The sequence below is a fragment of the Vipera berus genome (assembly GCF_964194415.1).
Source record: "Vipera berus genome assembly, chromosome: 3".
Taxonomy (NCBI): Eukaryota; Metazoa; Chordata; class Lepidosauria; order Squamata; family Viperidae; genus Vipera; species Vipera berus.
Genome location: NC_138204.1, coordinates 69,429,613 through 69,449,545, shown reverse-complemented (window position 1 = coordinate 69,449,545; position 19,933 = coordinate 69,429,613). Strand labels below are relative to the sequence as shown.

The 19,933-nt window shown below is 38.0% G+C and overlaps 1 protein-coding gene across 1 annotated transcript in view; it reads left to right on the top strand.

The window, feature by feature from the left end:
- The window catches only part of ITGB3BP (integrin subunit beta 3 binding protein), a 40,869-nt gene extending 23,790 nt beyond the window's left edge, over positions 1-17,079 (top strand). The window contains exons 8-10 of the mRNA XM_081322645.1: positions 608-667; positions 12,969-13,022; positions 16,489-17,079. Of these exons, the coding sequence (XP_081178771.1) occupies positions 608-667; positions 12,969-13,021 (113 nt within the window). The 3' untranslated portion in view covers position 13,022; positions 16,489-17,079. The remainder of the gene's footprint in view (positions 1-607; positions 668-12,968; positions 13,023-16,488) is intronic.
- The last annotated feature ends 2,854 nt before the right edge of the window (positions 17,080-19,933 follow it).

Here is a 19,933-nt window from a genome sequence, read left to right as displayed (position 1 = left end):
CTTCAGGTGTGAGTGTGTTAAGTGAGGGTCACTTGATTGAAGCACTTAAAAAACAGAAGAACACTGACATCCCCTAAACTCCACTGAAGGTGTCCATATGTTAAATTAAGATACGTTATTGGCATTTATGTAAAATTTACTAAGATTCTATTTGCTGCTCTTCTTTTTGGGGATAATATAGAAGTGATATAAGGTCTAAGGGTGATTTCCCTTCTCTTTTCCTTAAGTAAGATGAGAAAACTGAAAAAAAACCCTACAAACTGTGATAAAATATAATTTGGACAAAAGTTGCAATAGTGAAAAATAACAAAACATACAGACTGGATTATTAGGGTCTATTAAGCATAAAATCTCCGAGACCTTGGTTAGTATTTAAAATTTGATTTTTATGCCTATAGCTGGTCATGTAAATAAAATGGCTTGGTTTCCTGTCTACCTGGAACCCTCTGTTATCATTCTATGAGAAATGTCATTCCATGAAGAAATCTGCATCTAATTCAACATTTTTTATGTAATGATTCCATTGGATGTTACATAACCACCGTTTTGTACATCAGAATCACACAAATAGTGTTCTTGTGACATCTAAATATTGTTTCTTCTTCAGTTGAGCAAGTCAGAAAGAGAAATCTGCAAAAACTGGGTGCTGTTGGATTTTCTACTCAAGGTGACGTTTTTCCCCCCTTAATATTGTATAACATTTGCTTTGCTGGCTAACTTAATAGGGAACACCATTCTCGACACGCTGTTTCACAAGGCACCATCCCACCCACCCCCTTGCAGTATAATATAACTTTCTTCTCTTCCCCAAGCACTTAAGCAGATATATAAAAACACATTGTCACATTTTAGGGTCTAACCCAGACATGTCAAACTCGTGATGTCACGTGACATTGCGCAACGTATCAGGAGAGTTTTGCCATTGCCGGCAATGGGGTGGGCGCAGCTTCCAGATGACACATCCAGCTCATGGGCTGGCAGTTTGACACCCCTGGTCTAACCCAAGGGCAACTTTAAGAACTGTGGAATTCAACTCCCAGAATTTCCCCAGGCAGCCATGTCTATAGATCTTAATGTTGCCAAGGTTGGAGACTCCTAGTGTAACCAAAGTGATATGGTCTAAGGAGCTGTGTTTGGTATTAGTTATTTTGCAGTTTATCAAATGCTAAGAAACTACATATCTTGGACAGATGTTTCATTTTTTAAACTTCAAATGTGATGTTGAATATGCTTATTTATATACCTTCCCCCTCTGGCTGAAGAGGTGAAGGAAAATCTACAGCTCCTTGTGATATTGACGTCCTTTCTTAGGGATTGAGAACCACAGAAGCAGAAGTAGCAAACCCAGTTTTCTCCAAGCAGGTGCCTAGGCACCCCAGGAGAAAGACACATACTGCTGGTGAACTGCAAAAACCTCCTTCCCATTTTTTTCACTTTATTAACAAGCTTCCCCAATTAACACTCTCTCCCTCAACTCCCAGCAATAAGTGGTATGGAGTGGTGAAGGTAAAGTCCAACACAGTTGAAGAGACCACATGAAGGAAATTGTATTTATCTTTGTAACAGGGATGATTGGCTGGTGCAAAAGCAACTACTGTAGGGTATCACAAACTGAACCAATTGGTGGAATATTTATTTTATATCTGCAAATTCATTGGAAGCCCTGAGAGGGAACTCTTTAGAACACGGTTGTCCAATCTTTTGGTTTGCCTGCGCCACATAGAGTGAAGAAGAGGAATGGTCTTGGGCGCACATAAAATATAGTTAATGTATATAAATAACGAAGTTCCTTTATTTTTTAATATTTTTTATGATTTTGTGGGGCCCATTACAAGTTGTCCAGAGCTGCATGAGGCTCATGGGCCATGGGTTGGACACACCTGCTTTAGAGGATCCAGAAATCAGGGACAATTTTGATTTGTATTGCAGCTTTGCTTTCACATAATAAAATGACAGAATTTACAGCATAACATTGGTTTTTGCAACCTTTTGTTGTGGTCTTTGAATAAGCTGTATGAAATCCAATTTCCATGAAATCTGATAATTCTCTTACATCTTTGGAAAATTTAGTCTTACAGGATGAGCATTGATAGAATTGGTATTTATTATTTACCAAGTCTGCTTTAGATCTGCAATTTGACAGTTATAGTGGCTCTTGACTTTTTATTTATTTTATTTATTTCTTTGATTTTCTAAAATGAATTTGCAACAAGTTTTTTTGTAAAGGATACCAGGGCTGTTCAGAGATCCTAAATAATATCCAGTGAAGTACAAGTATATTCTTCCTCACAGAGCTCTTGCATTGTCCAAAAGATTTTTTTATAGAAGACCGAGCCCTTATAAAACAATGGAACTATAGGAAAGAGGTCTGGAGAGGGAGGAGAAAGTTGGGAACATTTTGCGTAGGTGCTTATAAGTAAAGGTAAAGGTTCCCCCGCACATGCGTGCTAGTCGTTTCCAACTCTAGGGGCCGGTGCTCATCTCCGTTTCAAAGCCGAAGAGCCAGCGCTTGTCTGAGGACGTCTCCGTGGTCATGTGGCCGGCATGACTAGACGCCAAAGGCGCACGGAACGCTGTTACCTTCCCACCGTAGTGGTCCCTATTTTTCTACTTGCATTTTTACGTGCTTTCGAACTGCTAGGTTGGCAGAAGCTGGGACAAGTAACAGGCGCTCACTCTGCTATGCGGCACTCGGGATTCGACCCGCCAAACTGCCAACCTTCTGATTGACAAGCTCAGCGTCCTAACCCACTGAGCCACCACGTCCCTCCAGGTGCTTAAAGCCCACCACCAGGGCTTTTTTTGTCATAGAACGCTCAGAACGGAGTTCCGGCACCTTTTTTGGATGGAACCTTGTAGGGTAGGCAAGGCGGGTTGTATGACATGTGTGAGTTCTGGCACCTTTTTCTTTTACAAAAAAAGCACTGGCCACCACTATTTTGAAACTGTTTTGCACTCCCTGGAGGCCCTTATGCAAATGTGCAGCTTACTTAGAAGTCTTTCTTATGAAATTTATTTTCCTACCAAAAACCTTTTCTTTGTAATGTTGAATACATGTAGAAGAACCAAACAGTATGTACGCCTTTGGGGAGTTGCTTGCTTTTTTTTTTAAATGCTATCTTTATTTTAGGACTTATACAACCATGTTTGTGTTTCCCATTTTGAAAGAGTGGGACAAAATGCAAGACAATGTGATTCTGTGATCGTGACCAGGAAGACGTGAGAGCAGGGGTGTCCAGCATGGCCGGTTGGGGAATTCTGGGAATTCTGGTCCACAAGTCTTAAAGTTGCCACAGTTGGACTCCCCTGCTTTAGAGCCTCCATGTGATCTTAGAGCACTTCAGTTGCTATCCTTTATGGTAAGGCAGTGGTGCAGTTTTCTGCAGCAGCAGTGATATGGCCATTTTTTCATGAGGAGCACTTTGCACAAACCCCATTCTCTCTATTAGTTCATAGCTGGTGGAATCCTTGGTCTTTAATACAGATTAAGCCCCACTTAGTACTTAACTCCCTTTAAGGAAACACATGCTGCTATTTTGCCCCCCCCCTCCCCCAGGCATCTTTAATTCATTGATCTTAATAAAAGCTACCTTTTTTTGCAGTGCTCTTTGGGAAGCTTACAACAAATAGGAGCCAGAACATAACAATGTTTTTAGTGTTCTTGACGCCATGCAAGCAGCATATTTAAAGAGAGTACAGTCTGTGGATGCCTGGATTTACACACACACATACACACTTCTGTATCTTTTCTGTCGTACCCACATCACCATTTCTTACCTTCAAATCTTTCCATGTACAGTACAACCTTGGTGCCACCCAAGGCTTTAATAATGATAATATTTCTCTAATGTCTATTACTGGGGGGGGGGACTTGAGAGCACTCAACATTTATGAATACAGCCTTGCCACATTGCAGAGACAAATGAACTCTATTTTACAAAGTCCAATCTCAGCAAGGCACTTAAAAAGATGAGATGCTTAACTGCTTAGCTGACCCACCTGAAGGTTTAAGCATATCTTATTTAAAAATAAGCACCTTATAGTTCTGTTTCATGTTATGCACTTCAGTGGCTTAAAATCAGGAGGTTATGAGCTGGTGAGATAAAATGATCTGTTTCTATGGTCTTAAGGAGTATTTCTGATCAGATTTTCACAGAGATTCTTCTTAAAGTTATCCAAGTTTGAGAGATGGAGGAAAAAGGAAATCCACCTTGAAAACATAAATATATCATGTGTTACACTGATTCATGGAAAGATTATTTAGACCAAATCCAATTCCTTGTTAGTGCAGACTCAAAATTAAAGCACCCGTCAGATGACTGTAAGGTTTTGCTCTTAAATTTTTTTTGAACATTCAATTAGGATATTTTTTATTTTATTTTTTATTTTAATTCCATTTATATCCCGCCCTTCTCCGAAGACTCAGGGCGGCTTACAAGCTTAGCAGTAGCCTTCATTCTATGTATATGCCTGCTTATTAGGGCTTTCATACACCCCCCAAGCGGCATTATTACAAAGTCAGCTTAATTGCCCCCAACAGTCTGGGTCCTCATTTTACCTACCTCGTAAGGATGGAAGGCTGAGTCAACCTTGAGCCTGGAGGGACTTGAACCTGCACTAATTGCAGGCAGCTGGTGTTACTTAAGGAGGCATTAGCCCACTGCTCCACCAAGGCTCTATGACTTCTTTCATATTAAAACCACAATTCCATATCCTATACATCGAAACACTCTTTGTCTTTTGCTGTATGTTATCTTTTTATATATGGAAAATGTATTTATTTGATTTATCCTGCCTTCATATTTTTTTTTTTGGTCAGTTCAAGACAATGCTCGTACTCAGTTCTCCCACTTCCAATTTTCCCTACAAATACAACCCTGTCACGTTGGTTGGGCTGAAACAGGGACTGGCCGGCTTTCATATCTAGGCGAGATCGAGAAGTAGCATCTTAGCCACCACAACAAACTGGCTCTCTGTCATGAAATGCAGTACCCAAGGACACTATACTCTCATCCTGATCCCTCCCGTGGTCATCTAGGAATGTGGCCAATGCCATCTCAGTTCCATAGTGAAACTCAACTGGAAGGGGATTGCATGATCTGCTTTGTCCAGGGTCCTGTGGAACTTTCCTTAAAAAGACAAGGCAAAAAACCCCCTTTTCTGTTTCCTCTAATGGGGTCATGTTTGCTGTGGCATATGTGTGTGTCTGCTTTTTTGGTACACTGATCGTGTTTACAGGAAGACTTGATCCCAAGTTCGATCACTTCTTAGTTGATCATTTAGAAAGAAATTTTTTACCAGTATACAGTATAGCTGTCCATGTAGCGTTGTTTCCATAATATTTGGAGATGCACTTCCATAAGCTATGAGCCTAATTTTATTCTTGGTGATGTATTCACTACCTAGGTACATGCGAGTAATGGATATGAATTAGGAGCAAAACCTTCGACTTATGCCAGGACAGGAATGTGTGTTTTCTTTCACAAAGTTTGGTTAAAGGCTAGGAAGATAAGTAGTTTGTCTATCCTCACAGGCAAAAAGTGAACTGAGAAGAGAGCTAGTTCCCAATCTTGTGTCTTAAAGCTCAAGGCAATACTTCTTTTTTTTTCCTGAGCTTGAAGTCATTTCGCGTTTCTATTGATATCTGAAATCTCCGTAGCTCAGCAGTGTGTTCTTGGTGCCAGACAGGCATCCACACATCTTGATCAAATAGATTAGTTTTCCCTTGTGGTTATGATTTAGTTTTTAAAAGAAACAGAATAAAGGACATTTCAGCAATGAAGACTTAGCTTGCTGGGTGTCAGATGTGTTGAGTGGAGTTTTCTCATTCTTTATTGTTAACATGTACTGAACGTATAGCATTCTAGCCTTGTTTCTCCCCCCCCAAATCTTACTACGTTCTTTTATACATGCTTTGTGTCTGTATATAGAAATCTTTAGGATGGGCTTTTCAGTTCTTAATCAAAACATTATATCTAGTAAATGGTGTTGCTGTTTAAAATTTACTTTAATGATAGGACTACCACAGTAGCAATGAAATGTAGTTTATTAGAGAGTCCAGCTATGTAAAGCAGGAATGAGCATGGCCCAAAGATTGAACACAGCCTCCGGTTGATATATGTGGCTTGCTGAAAATCTCATAACTCTTTGTGGTTCCAGGCAAGCCACTAATGCATGGCTGGTTGGGGAATTCTGGGAGTTCTTCTTCATGCTGCCAAGGCTGAAAAATACTGCACTAATCAATTGATTGCAAAACCTGGAGCCCCATTGGTGAAAGCCAATAATGGTTTAGCTTGGATTTTCTTTCTCTGCTTTTGCTACTTGTCTTCTTTTTTTAAAAAAAAATTCTGCTTTTTGCTATATCTCTGCCACTAGTTGATTTGCTGGGAGCAATGGGAAGCCACGAGGACTCCCATTTATTCATAGCAGACAAGACTAAGAATCCTTTCCCTTTGCTAGCTTTTGTGTAAGGGGGTTCGTCTTCTGCAGTGTGCAAAAGCAGTTCCTAAGGTGTGACCAAGAAGATGCTGGGGCCTTGAGGGCCCAAAGGTTGCTCATCTGTAGAGGATGACCAAGCTGAGCCAGAGGGCAGAGTCAAACACGTCACAAGTTTGAGTTTTGCTATGCTCCTACAAGAGACTAGGTCCAGCCCCCCCTCCTCCCCGTGAATTCTGTTGACTCTTATCTACCGCCAATTTCCCCTGTATATCAGATTCTTGTGCATAAATAGCATGAAATAAACTAGTACTGCTTTTAACTCTATCCCAGCTCCTGACTTCTTCAGCCTGACATCATTCCTCATATAAATTTTACATCTACACCCAAGGTGAGAACTGTTCCCACCCTTTTCACTTTCTGGAAGGGTATTAAAACTTGGCTTTGCTGGTTGGCCTGGGCCTTGAATGGGGCACTCAGCTCTGGAGGTGGTTGATGGGATAAGAAGATCTCATCCCCGTGTGATGTATTTCCTTGGTTCTAGTTTTGATATAGTTTTTAAAATTTTAATTGTTTTTAAAATCCATCTTTTTATTTTTGTTTGTAAGCCACCCAGGGCTGCCTTATCAGGGAGCTAGACAGCCTATAAATTTAATAAATAATAAATATATATGTAGTGAGACGTGTTACTATCTTTGTTTGATATGGAATAGAATGACGCAAGGGCAATTAGTTAAATCTGACTTAAGAGTTACTGTCGAAATTTCTCTTGGTCGTGGTCATTTTAGCCACCTGTACCTGTTAGATCACAGGCCTAGCTACTACTGTGTCAGTTTAACCTGGATCACTTTATTTTGTAACGTTTACTTTTATTATTATTGGGGTTCTCTTAAATTTCCTTTTTCTGATTGTGCTTTTGTTTTTTCAGTATTTTCTTAATATTTATTGTAAGTTTGAAGCTTTACTCAGAAATATGTCCCTTTTCACTAAAGAAAGAACGTAATATAAAAGCTTTCCTTATTTTATAATTATAGCTAGACTTCAAACCACAGCTGGAAAACTAGGTCAAACTGTGGTTTCAACCTATGAATTCCTTAGGTCAGGAGTGTTAGAAAGAGAAACTATACAAGCTTTGAGGATAGTGCTATGTCCTTTCCCCCATCTTTTCTCTCTTGTTCCCTGGGGGAAAAAAATCAAGCAAACATTTACTAATGTATAGCATAGCTATGAGGAAAGTAAATCTATTGTATCATCTATGGCTAACATTGAAATTTTTATGTTTTCAGAGAAATCTGAAGATCCAGTGACGATACAAGCAGATCAAAGTTGCTAGTTGAGATCAAGAATGTTAACATGATGGAAATCTTCTGGTCTTGAAATCAGACGTTATTTTAAAAACTGGCCATTAGCTAATGAAAGGAACTAAAAAATTAAGCAGGATTGGATTCTTGGCCCATCTAGTCCAGCAGGCTGTTCTCACAGTGGCCAGCCAACTGCACCAAGAAACCCACTAGTCTTCCATGGCCTTTATGACACACTTCATTTAGGACAGGGGTTTCAAACTGGCAGCCTGCGGGCCAGATGTGTCATGTGCAGGCTCCGCAAAGGCAAAAAAAACCACATCACGATACATCACATGATGTGATCGAGTTTAACACGGATGATCTAGGCCAGGGGTAGGCAACCTTGGCTCTTTTATGACTCGTGGACTTCAACTCCCAGAATTCTGGGAGTTGAAGTCCATGAGTCATAAAAGAGCCAAGGTTGCCTACCCCTGATCTAGGCCAATAGCCATTGGTCCAACCTTTTTGTGAAGCCAGTCAGGCTGTTATCCAGCACAACATCTCATGATAGTAAATTCCAAGCTTATTTATCAATATCATAGCCTCCTCAGAACCTCCTTTCAATGTAGTAGTCAATTAATACAAACACAGAACAAAGCATTGATTGTTTAAGTGTTCAAGAACAGCGATTGAAGAGATGTTGAACTGAGAAGATTTCTTCCATTTTGAATGCTAAAGGCATATTTAACACTCCTTCCCGCCCCTCAAAAGCACATAGAATTTAGCATGGTGTATGAAATTGGTTGTGGAACACAAAATGTTTTTTTTTTAGATTTGAACAACATTGGTTTTATCTGCTGCAATGGTATATATTTTGTTGTCCTGATAAGAATGGCTGTGTCAAAAATAACAGCAAGGAGGGAAGGGCAACTGAAGAAGGAACATAGTGTTTTATTTTGCTTTTTTACTTTGGGATGTTGTTTTCTATAATTATTTTTTAATTAGTTATGCTAAGGACATAAAACTTATGACTGTTCTTTGGCTTGGTACTGATAGAATGTCACGTTATTATCACATGGTGAGGCATGAAATTTATTTACTTTACATAAACAACCTCTACTTAAAACAACTTAATTCAGAGCATTCCTTCATCAATGGACAGCATTATGTAGATCTTAGTATATCATTTTCGCAGCATAAAAAATAGCACCATTGTTTGCCCATGACTAGCATTTACAGTAAACAAAATGTTTTTTGAAGACAGTGTAAGCAAACTTGAGAGCAGCTGCCAGGAGATGAAATCGAGTTGCATTGCTGCTGTCTAAAGCATGCCATGTCTATGTGTAGGATGGGTGCCGCATATTTCCAAAGGGAATTTGTGTTTCGGCATTTGGAGGAGCAAATCCAAACACAATTAACCTTTATCCTGCTCAGTCCCGGATAGTACTTGATCACTTGGGGAGAGGCTTGTGTCTTGTGCCAGATAGAAAAAGTGGTGCTTATCCACTGGGCAAATTCCCAATTGATTAGAAAACAGAAGGATCTGTTACAAATGGGTTTGCCATCTCCAAGACAAAGCAATGGAGTTTTGCAGTCTTTTTCTTTTCTTTTTTTTTTTTTGTAAAGCTGCCTTCCGAGTTTTGCAGTATTATTGTATTGCATTTAGTCTGCTTTGGATAATCCATCAAATCTAGCTTTCTGTTGTGAAAAAAATCAAGCAATGTAAAGCTAGCAGACTTTGCTTGCTCCCCCAGTCAGTTTGCCATTTGCCACAATTGTATATTGCCTCGGTTGCAGCTGTTGATCCCAAAAAGGTAGAATGGAATCTTTGGACAGGTAAAAGGCAAATGGTGTCTAGACCTGATATTTAGAGCAAGATAAACCACAAAGACAATTGTTTGTCAACCTTGGAAGCTTTAAGGTAGGTGGACGTCAACTCCTAGAATTCCCCAGCCAGTGTTCTTGTCTTAAAAGTTGCTAATAGTGAAAAGCATTGCTTTAGACATGACATTTTCACATGAGAAGATAAAAAGTGTCATATACCAAGGTAGACCATTAATCCCTTTTGTTCAGAGTTACCTACATCAGTTGGTCATGTTCTCCCACTCAAATGCTCATGTGGCCTAAATCTGCTTGACTTCCCAATCTAACCAAGGTTGGCCAAGTCCTACATCATCTGAAAGTGTAGACCACAGACTTGCTGGTCATAGCAGTTTCCTTATACATTATTATCTTCTCCATTAAAAAAGGTATATTCTGAAATTGCTCTGTAAGGGATTCAAAGTATCATTGGCTGGAGATAATGGGCATTATAGTCCCACACACCTGAATCATGGAAAACTGGATCATAGTAAATCGTTTTGTAACTTAGTAGTGCATTTTATAAATTTAGTCAGTATAATAGGCTTTTTAAAATGTTATTTAATAACCTTTCTGCATTTCTTTCTATTAAAGTTTTTTTCAACTTGCAAATCAAACCTGCTTACCTATAAGATAGGATTTGTTGTGGTATTTGTTACAATATTTTTCTTATTTTTTTTTTACAATTTTAATACATTCCTAGAGTCAATCCCATACAAGTAGTGTTGTTAGTTGCGAAGTCATATCCGACCCATCGCGACCCCATGGACAACGTTCCTCCAGGCCTTCCTGTCCTCTACCATCTTCTGGAGTCCATTTAAGCTCACGCCTACTGCTTCAGTGACTCCATCCAGCCACCTCATTCTCTGTCGTCCCCTTCTTCTCTTGCCCTCAACCTTTCCCAGCATTAGGCTCTTCTCCAGTGAGTCCTTCCTTCTCATTAGGTGGCCAAAGTATTTGAGTTTCAACTTCAGGATCTGGCCTTCTAAGGAGCAGTTTGGATTGATCTCCTCTAGGACTGACCGGTTTGATCTTGCAGTCCAAGGGACTCGCAGGAGTCTTGTTCAACAGGTTCCTATGGAGAAAAAAATCTTTACAGCATCAGACTTTCCTTTCACCACCAGATACATCCACAGCTGAGCGTCCTTTTGGCTTTGGCCCAGTCGCTTCATGCTTTCATACAAGTGTAGTCAAAAGTAATCCCCAGTATGTTCAATATGGCTGATGTTGTTATTTATTTCTGAGAAATAAATTCCAATAGCATGATGTAAGACTGAAACTGCATTGCAAACCCATGCATGCCTACTCAGAGGTAAACTCAAGAGTTCAATAGGAGAACAATACTGTGGTTTCACTTTCCTTTGAAGTCTGAACCACTCTTGAAATTATTTTGTAAGAACTAAGTTTGGGCTGTATTGATTTTGTGTGGCATTTTTTTTGCTTTAGGTGAGATTTTAATCTGTCTAGCAGAGAAATGCTACTTAGTGGGAAGAAAAATGGTTAGTCCTCCATTATTCTTTTGACTTCTGAATATTGTAGGATATAACACTTTTTTCACTGTATAAAATGTGGTCATTTTAATCTTTGGCCTAGCAGTAGTTAAGATTTCAGTTTTAAAATACCACATTTGAAGTATGTAGCATCATAGTTTACAGTAATGTTAGATATTTTGAAAGCAAATTGAATGTTTCCAGTGTGGATTAATGTTCTATACTTTTAAGATTAAATGTTACTTATCATGTTGGCCATGATACACATTTACAGAAAATATTTACCTGAATATCTTCAGTTATATTCAAAATCAACTATGCAAATGCACCCAGACATACACTAGTTTACCAAATTGCATTTTTATAGGTAAACCTTTCAAGATTGCCTCATGAACTTGGATCCAATTGTTGTATGCTCTTATTTCTTATAGGGTTTTTTTCAGCGAACCTTACAATAATATAGGAATATGAATATCAAGTGAAATGAAAACTTAAATTATAAAATGTTATCAGTACTGCATTCCTTCATGACTACAAACGCTCAAAAAGAATACCTGTTTCTTTTCTTTCAGACATGTAATGGTTATTTAAAATAAAACAGGGTGTGGGAAGGCACAACGGAGGCGATTAATAGCAATTACTTTTAAAGAGGTGTAAATAACTTGCTATCCAGACATTACAAATATCCAGGTGCTCTTTATGTGCTGATGACAACAAAATTGAAAAGAAAGATGGTAATAATTCTGACTGGTTTTCTCTGCAGAAGATATTGATTATTTGTGTGTGGTGAGAGATTTGGAAAATTCAATTAAAGGAGTTGTGCAAAGGTTTCATAAATTTTCCTTGTACAGCGTGTACACAGACAATGTTGCGTATTAAATCAATGCAGCACTTCACAATATATTTTCTTTGAAACATAAAAATAAATAACATTTAAACAGTTCTGCTTACTACAGAAACAAGTTTTATTTTCTGCAAAGCATTTAGTCATGTGCTATCACTGACTCATACACATTTGCCAGCTGTAACAAATTTTATAGACATTTTCTCCAGAGACGTAGTTCATGTACTATGAATTTTTAAATGAGCAAATGGTGAAGAGGAGATGTCAGCAATATAAAAATTGATCAGTTAAAAGATAAAAGCATAAGTAAAGAGATTTGTATGGTAGTCTTAATAGGTTTTATTAAATAAAAATACTATAAAAAGAACCATAATGAATAGTCTAAAGATTTTAACTGTGGTTGAGGGTTATGGAGAAAAATTATTCTGGCACATTTAAGAAAAGAGAGGTTTTATAACTGCAGTCAAGTGACTTCCCCCCCCCCCCCTGTCTCTGCTTTCTTTATCCATTTTGGAGTTGCACATGGCTGAAAATGCTCAAACTTTGCATGCACTTGCAAAAATCAAAGCAAACATCCAGAATAAAGTTTTAGAGAGCTTGTGAACTCTTGTGATATGGATGAGATTACTGACTACCCAATAGTTACAAATCCCACTTGAAGTAGAAGGTCCCACGTTACCTCTATCTTCCTACTTGTGAGAGGGGGGAAAAGGGGGGAGGGAAAGTGCAAAAAAAAAGTTTTAACAAAAGAGGTCCTTTTCTCTGAAATAAAAAACAGGACAAAATGACTAATGCAATGGAAATGGAATGGGAATAATATTGGATTTTGGGTTTTGGTTATTTTTGTTCAGTTTCATAATTATAAGATACCAATAATCCTATAAAAGTAAATATCCATTCTGGCCACTGCTGTTCAGCTGAAAAATCCTCAGTCTTCACATTTATTTGAATTTAGTCATAGGTTGTACTCTGTTATAGCCCATTAATAAGTGAGAAGAACTGAAACATGAGTGTGTTAAAACACCACGTTAAGAGTGAGTTGTTCTTGTTTTGCAGAGAATCTCCAACCTGACGATAGCTTTGCATTCCTGAAATCTCTCATTGGCTAAGGTGAGGAGACATTAATGCTTCTAAAGTATAATATAGAAAATCATGTAACGGGAATTTTTGCAAGAATTATAGACCTCTGATAGCATTACATTTGTAATGTAATATTTAGGAAAAAAATGTTTCAAAAGTGTTCACTTGGTTTAATTAGTCAATGGAAAAATAACTCAAATGTGATCATAATTATTTTCTATGCAAATGGGTGATTCCCAAGTGGCACCAATTTGTACTGTTGCATATATGATATAATCAAAAAAGCATTCTTTAACCCAATTGTATATTCACAGGTTGTAATTCCATCCTTGCATTATTCAGAGGGAATGTACAGTTTGGTGTTTGTTTTTAGAAATGCATTTCATTCAGCCTTGATCAGACGGTCATATTTCAGAACATATTCCAGAATATATTTTAGTTTGCTTTTGTAATTTTGTAAAATCATGTTGTGCTAGACCAGTGCTAGTTAGAACAAATTTTCATGAAGTAATGTTCATCAAGTTAAATGTTGTTTATTCCTTATTAAGTCAAGATAAGGTTGTACTCATTTAAGTATATAGTATTTTCAAGACCATGGTCATCTTATCGTCAAACAAAATTTACATATAATACAGAATCAGTATTGTATCATCCCAGGCTGATTTATATTGGAATTTAAGATGGCAGCCCTGTGCTTCAGCATCACTGAAAAGTGGATGATTCTGGGTTGCATAGGGGCCTACTCACCCTCTTATTCTATGAAATAAATGTTACTCCCTTGTTTGCTACTGTTGTATCATCAGAGCAAGTGGACTGCAGTTTGCACTGCAGCCCTGATGCTTGTAACACTTATATTAATAAATATAACTTTATTGAAGAGTACAGCAGTAAGAAAAACAACAAATAGTGCTGTCTTAGGTTGTTCAGCTAGGAAGAAAAATGCACTCTGAATGGCTTAAGGGATGAAAGAAGCATACATGTTTGGAGCTGAATCAGCAGAAGCTGAGCAACAAAACTTAGTGCAGTACAGAACAAAAACAGGTTATTTGCTGCCAGTGAGAAAGCAATATAGTTTCTTCAGCCTTGGCATTTTGAAACACAATCTTTAAACTCAACAGTACAGCAGAAGAGCATGCACAAAGTGCATCCTAAACACTCAATAAGCTGAGAGAGATTTGGCAATCTTAAAAATACCCGGAAGCCCAGCTTTAGTAGAATGCTAGATGCTACACAGAATAGGGGTGCACCCCAAAGCTCAACAAACCAACCAAGATAGCATTAGTAACTGTGCAAAGCATAGTAATGCATGTATGAACACACAAGCACACTTTTTGCATTATTTGTCTGCAAAATGCCGCAGAGCACATAAGCAAGAATGTATGCTTATGAACAATGTAACTTGTTCATCCATATGTACTTTTGATGCAGAAAAGATTTTTTTTTAAAGACCAAAGTGTTTTCCCAAGATGTCCAGCACGCCTGCAGCAGTCTTATTCCATTTGGCTATGTACTTATCTGTTGCTTTCCGTCCAACTCTCTCCTCTTCTTATTCCATTCAGCATAAACCAGTAGTAGCAGGAATGACTGCTATACTAGCTACGTGGGGAAAAGTTTGGAAAAAGAAACTTGCACATAAATGATAGTATAACAACCCACAACATGGCATTTAAAATGGCCAGAAAGTTTAAACATGAAAAAGCCAGTGTTGTTGTTTTTTTTTAAATTTCACTCACCACAAATGTATTTTATTGAAAGTACTATTTGATGTCAGAGCATTTTACGTATTCCTAACATGAAGCGGAGGTATGACTTTCTCAGGTGAGTCAATGACCTGCTATGAATATAACCCAGATGAGTTAATGTCTAGGAGACAGCATTCCTCTGGGCTTTGAGAGGCAAGTGGCTGCTAGGGATCTACCAATGAAAAAGCAGCCAGCCCTCAGTCCCACTACAGATCCATAGAGGCAATATTGTCTCAGGAAGCATGGGTTAACTCTGCTACTAAGTCATGGAGTGTCACTACGTAACCTGTTCCAGAGAATAGTCTTGCTCAGGATGCTGGTACAGAGAAACAGTTGCTGGGATCTAGTTAGATATGAGCACTGATTGCCAAAAAGTGAGTATCTTCTCATCTTGCTCAGGTAGTGCAGAGTAGAGTGTTCAGTGTTACTATTTAAGCCAACAGATGAAATCTCTCTTCTCGTTAATGCTCAGCTTTCCTCGTGCACCGAGCATGAGAATAGTAGATGTGAGTTCACCAATAAGAATCCTAGATAAAGCAGGGTCCTGGTGGAGTCAAGTGAGCATCTGCTTAATGGCTTATGCATCCTCTTTTCCATCGGGGACGTCCCTGCAAACAGGAATGAACTCCCCAGAGGAAGATTGATTAACAGTTTGTTAATACGATTATATTTCCCGTTACTATCAGAAAATTCAAAAGGGTTCATAAACTTTTAAGTACCACTACCTAATAACAAAGGGACGCGGTGGCTCAGTGGATTAGGACACTGAGCTTGTCGATCAGAAGGTCGGCAGTTTGGCGGGTTGAATCCCGAGTGCCGCGTAGCAGAGTGAGCGCCTGTTACTCGTCCCAGCTTCTGCCAACCTAGCAGTTCGAAAGCACATAAAAATGCAAGTAGAAAAATAGGGACCACTACGGTGGGAAGGTAACAGCGTTCCGTGCGCCTTTGGCATCCAGTCATCCACATGACCACAGAGATGTCCTCGGACAAGTGCTGGCTCTTCGGCTTTGAAATGGAAATGAGCACCGGCCCCTAGAGTCGGAAACGACTAGCACGCATGTGCGGGGGAACCTTTACCTTTTTTACCTAATAATAAAGGAGAATTCCAGTAGATTATGAGTTATTGACAGGCTGACAGTTGACTCTGGCCCCCAACAGCAGCAGCTGCAGTAGTAGTAGTAGTAGGAATGCATGTTCTCACTGTATCTCATAATCCTTGAGTTTTTATTAGAGTTTTTATTATTTTTATTAGAGTGCATATTTAGAAAATAAAAAATAACCTAAATTTATTGTAAAAAGGGGAATTTCCTGAAGAGACATAAACTCATTTGTTTTATTATAGTAATTTCCTAATACATGTTTCCGAATCCAAACCTTTGAACACTTAAGTGTTATTATTGGTTCTTGGTAGCTATAAGTTGTCTGTTACCACAGCAATTAAGAGTATTTATTTATTTGTGCAACATAGATCAAATAAACAGTATGAAAATAACAGTATTACGTTAAACATCATCCTTTTTATTTTCTTGAAATATGAAGACATTTGGCTACGCTCCCATTTTAAATAAACTAAAACAGTAGTGAGCATTTCTATTGTAACAAATGTTTCCTTGCACATTAAGGAAAACAGGATATTTTATTTTCCAATGGTTTTTGTGTGTGCTTGTATGTTGTACCTTTTAATGGTAATTGGCAATGGTAAACTGTAACATTGGTGCTATTTCCTGTTATTTTAATCTTTTTTTTAACCACAGGTTTTATCTTAAGAATATATCAAGCTTGGCTGCAAGATTCTACAACTGTCTGATCCTACTTAAAAGGTTAAAAAAAAACCTTCCTGTAAATCTATCTCTCCAACAAATACCAGCTAAGGATTGCTCAGTGTACCAGGCAGGTGCACATCTAGATACAGTTTCTTGCATCTAATTTAAACCTTACAATCTGTACAACCAGTTAATCTCAATGTAAATAATACACTTGCCATAGCTTTTTATGCAAATATGTAATGGCACAAATTGTATTCCTTCTGTATAGTTTAAAAGCTAAGAAAACTTGCCCAGCGTTGGTAAAAATTCTTTAATGAGCTTTTCACTAAATTTTGAAAGAAGGCCTATTCTTAGAGATGGATGCTATTTCCCAGGCCTTCAAACAAACTGCAAATTTCACAGTAATTATATGCTCCATGCTGCCTCTGATGCCCTGCCAATTCTACCACAAACAATGGAGATGCCTTGCCAATTTACAGCACATTGTTTATCTTATCAGCACACACAAATTCAAGCAAATATGCCATTTATCTTTGGATATAACCATTCATTTATTAATAAAGACAGATCCAAACACTGTATATGCAGTTACTGTTTTAGCAACATTGGTTTCCCAGTGAAGTTCAGTATTTTTTATTGCTAGTGAAACCATCTAATATCTCTCTTGTGTTATTGGAACTTAAAACTACTTAATACATTAAAACTCAATCCTTAAAAGGTTAAGTATTTTTGTGAAATAGTATTTGCAAGCATAAAAATTAAACTAGTTCTAATATAAGGTAATCCTTGCTTAATGTCCACTTGTTCATTGACCATTTGAAATTACAGCACTGAACGAGGGGTACTTACCCATGGATCCTTGTAGTTTTGACCCTCACAGCATCCTCACGGTAGCTTTATGACCAGTCCTCAAATTTACAACCATTCCAGCATCTCTGTGATCATGTGATCAAGATCCAGGCACTGTGCAACTGGCTCACAATTATGATGCAGCATCCCACAATCATGTAATCACCAGCTGTGACCTTTGCTACCAGCATCTAACAATTAAAGTCAGTGGGGAAGCCAGAAGGTAGTTACAAATGGTGATCACATGACTGTGGGACATGACTACCTGGGATTCATCTAAACGATGACAACACTGGGACTACTGGAATTAATGCTGTCAGTCAGTGAAGTCATGACACCACCACCCATCTTATGACTGAATAACAAAATAACAGAGATGGAAGGGACCTTGGAGGTCTTCTAATCCAACCCCTTCTCAAGCAGGAGACCATGTGCCATTTCAGAGAAGTGGCTGTCCAGTCTTTTCTTAAAAACCTCCAGTGATGGAGCACCCACAACTTCTGAAGTCAAGCCGTTCCACGGATTGTTATACTAGTCCTAATTACTCTTGGTGAGGACTACCTATATATGCATGGGGACCCATAAATGATTTCACATTTCAGTTTGCATATTAGAGGCACATTTTTAAGACAGACTATTTTGAACGGAAGCAATGAAAGGTTTTGTTTGCTTTATGAAAATGTATACTTTTCCAAATTACTGATAGCTTGGTAGTTTACGAATAGCAAAGACTGGAAACTTGAAATTTACTTTCTAATTGCCTTTAGCCAGCACGGCTTTTATTATTTATTATTTCTTTCTCTTAAAAATGGAGATAGAAAATAGATGGCTTCGGAAAACTCATTACCAAGAAATTATCATAAAACAAAAGAGCAACACCTCTAAGTCAAATACTTTGTGTACTTGTATAACTCAATAAAGGTATTTGGCAACCTAGAATGTGAATTAAGAATTCTCATCTTTTTTTTTTTAAAGAAAAGAACATAACATTTATCTGTATGACACTTAAATCTAGAAATAATTGGGGAGGAAAAAACACATCTCAGGATACCATACACAGTACGGAACACCTTATATCTGTCTCCCTAGAGCCATTGGGGCAAAGTCTCCAAGAGTAAGGAGGTTAATGAAATCAGAAGACTTATTACAACAACCTTTAGGAAAGGGCCATCTATACTTACGGTTAAACTGTGTAAATAACAGGGCTTGCAGCAGTCTAACACTGGGTGCTAAAATTCAGGAGCATGAATGAATGCTTTACCATTGCATGGGCTTCCATAAGGATTAAGTAGCCTATATATTCAGTAGAAAGAGCAAGACTACATCATTTCTCCATACAGGTTTCATACCAACACTATCGGTAGCTATCAGTCACAAAGAGAACAGGCCTGGAGATTACTGGAGCTTTAAATTTGCATTTGCTCTTTGTACATAAACCATTACATCTTATAGCCCTTTTTTCTTGTTTTTCTTCATGTTTAGCTGTTCATGCATTTTGAAAAACCGCTCATGAGAAGGCACTATAGGAACAGCATTAAAAAAAAGTAGAAAGTGCTTCTGTTTGTATAGAACTATTCTGTACCATGTTGGCTTGGTTGGGAAAAGTCACCATGTGGTTTCAAAACGTATGAATTAGACTAGCTTAGTGTAGTGGGTCTGGTGCTGGACCAGGAGTGGAGAGGCCGAGCTGAAGGCCACTGAATGACCTTGGACCAATCACACTCTCAGCTCAGCGCCTTTCACAAGATGGCTATTGGGGAAAAATGGGAGGGATGCCCTGTATGGGAAATTGTCTTCATGTGGGAAAGCAAGAGATAAATCTGATAAATTATAATAATGTTTGATTTTAATACAGTAAAACTTTTATTTGATAATTTTCCATTTATCAGTTCTTTTCATTTTGACATTTCAGTGTTAAAAAGTAGTTTTTTTCCTAAAATGTATGTATGTTATATGAAAACACACACCCACTGAAGGATAGGGTTGATCACAGTTTTAAAAGCAGGAAAAGGGAATTATTCATAAAAGGGAATTGCTAATCAAGCATATCAACATGTTTCCAAAGAGCTTAATGTATTACAGCAAGTTGTAAGTACAACTTGAGTACACAACACAGCTGGTTCTAAATTTCTTAATTACAAGTTGTCTTGCCAATTTTAATGGAATTTACTTCTCTACATGTTTCCAAAGGATTTCATCTATTAAAGCATCACAGTTACCAGTTTTAGACACTTTCCCCTTTTCAACAATAGCTGTGTAAGTGAACAATCATTTCATATTTCTATGTAAGGAATATCAGATATTTCTCCCTTACTGAAAGCCATCAGAAGGAGAAAGGAAACAATTCATATATTACTAAGATTTTTCTATGTTAATGAGCACTTACTCTTGACCTCTAATTACTGCATGGGAAAAAGGATAGCGTAGGGTAATAAAAACATCAGCCCAGTACAGGTTGCCCTTAACTTATGAGTGCCAGTTAGCAACTGTTCAAAGTTGTGATAGATCCTCCCAAATTACACCTAATATCAGATTCAATAGTACTATTTAATTGGTATGGTTTTTCCATATGTGTATTTCTAGC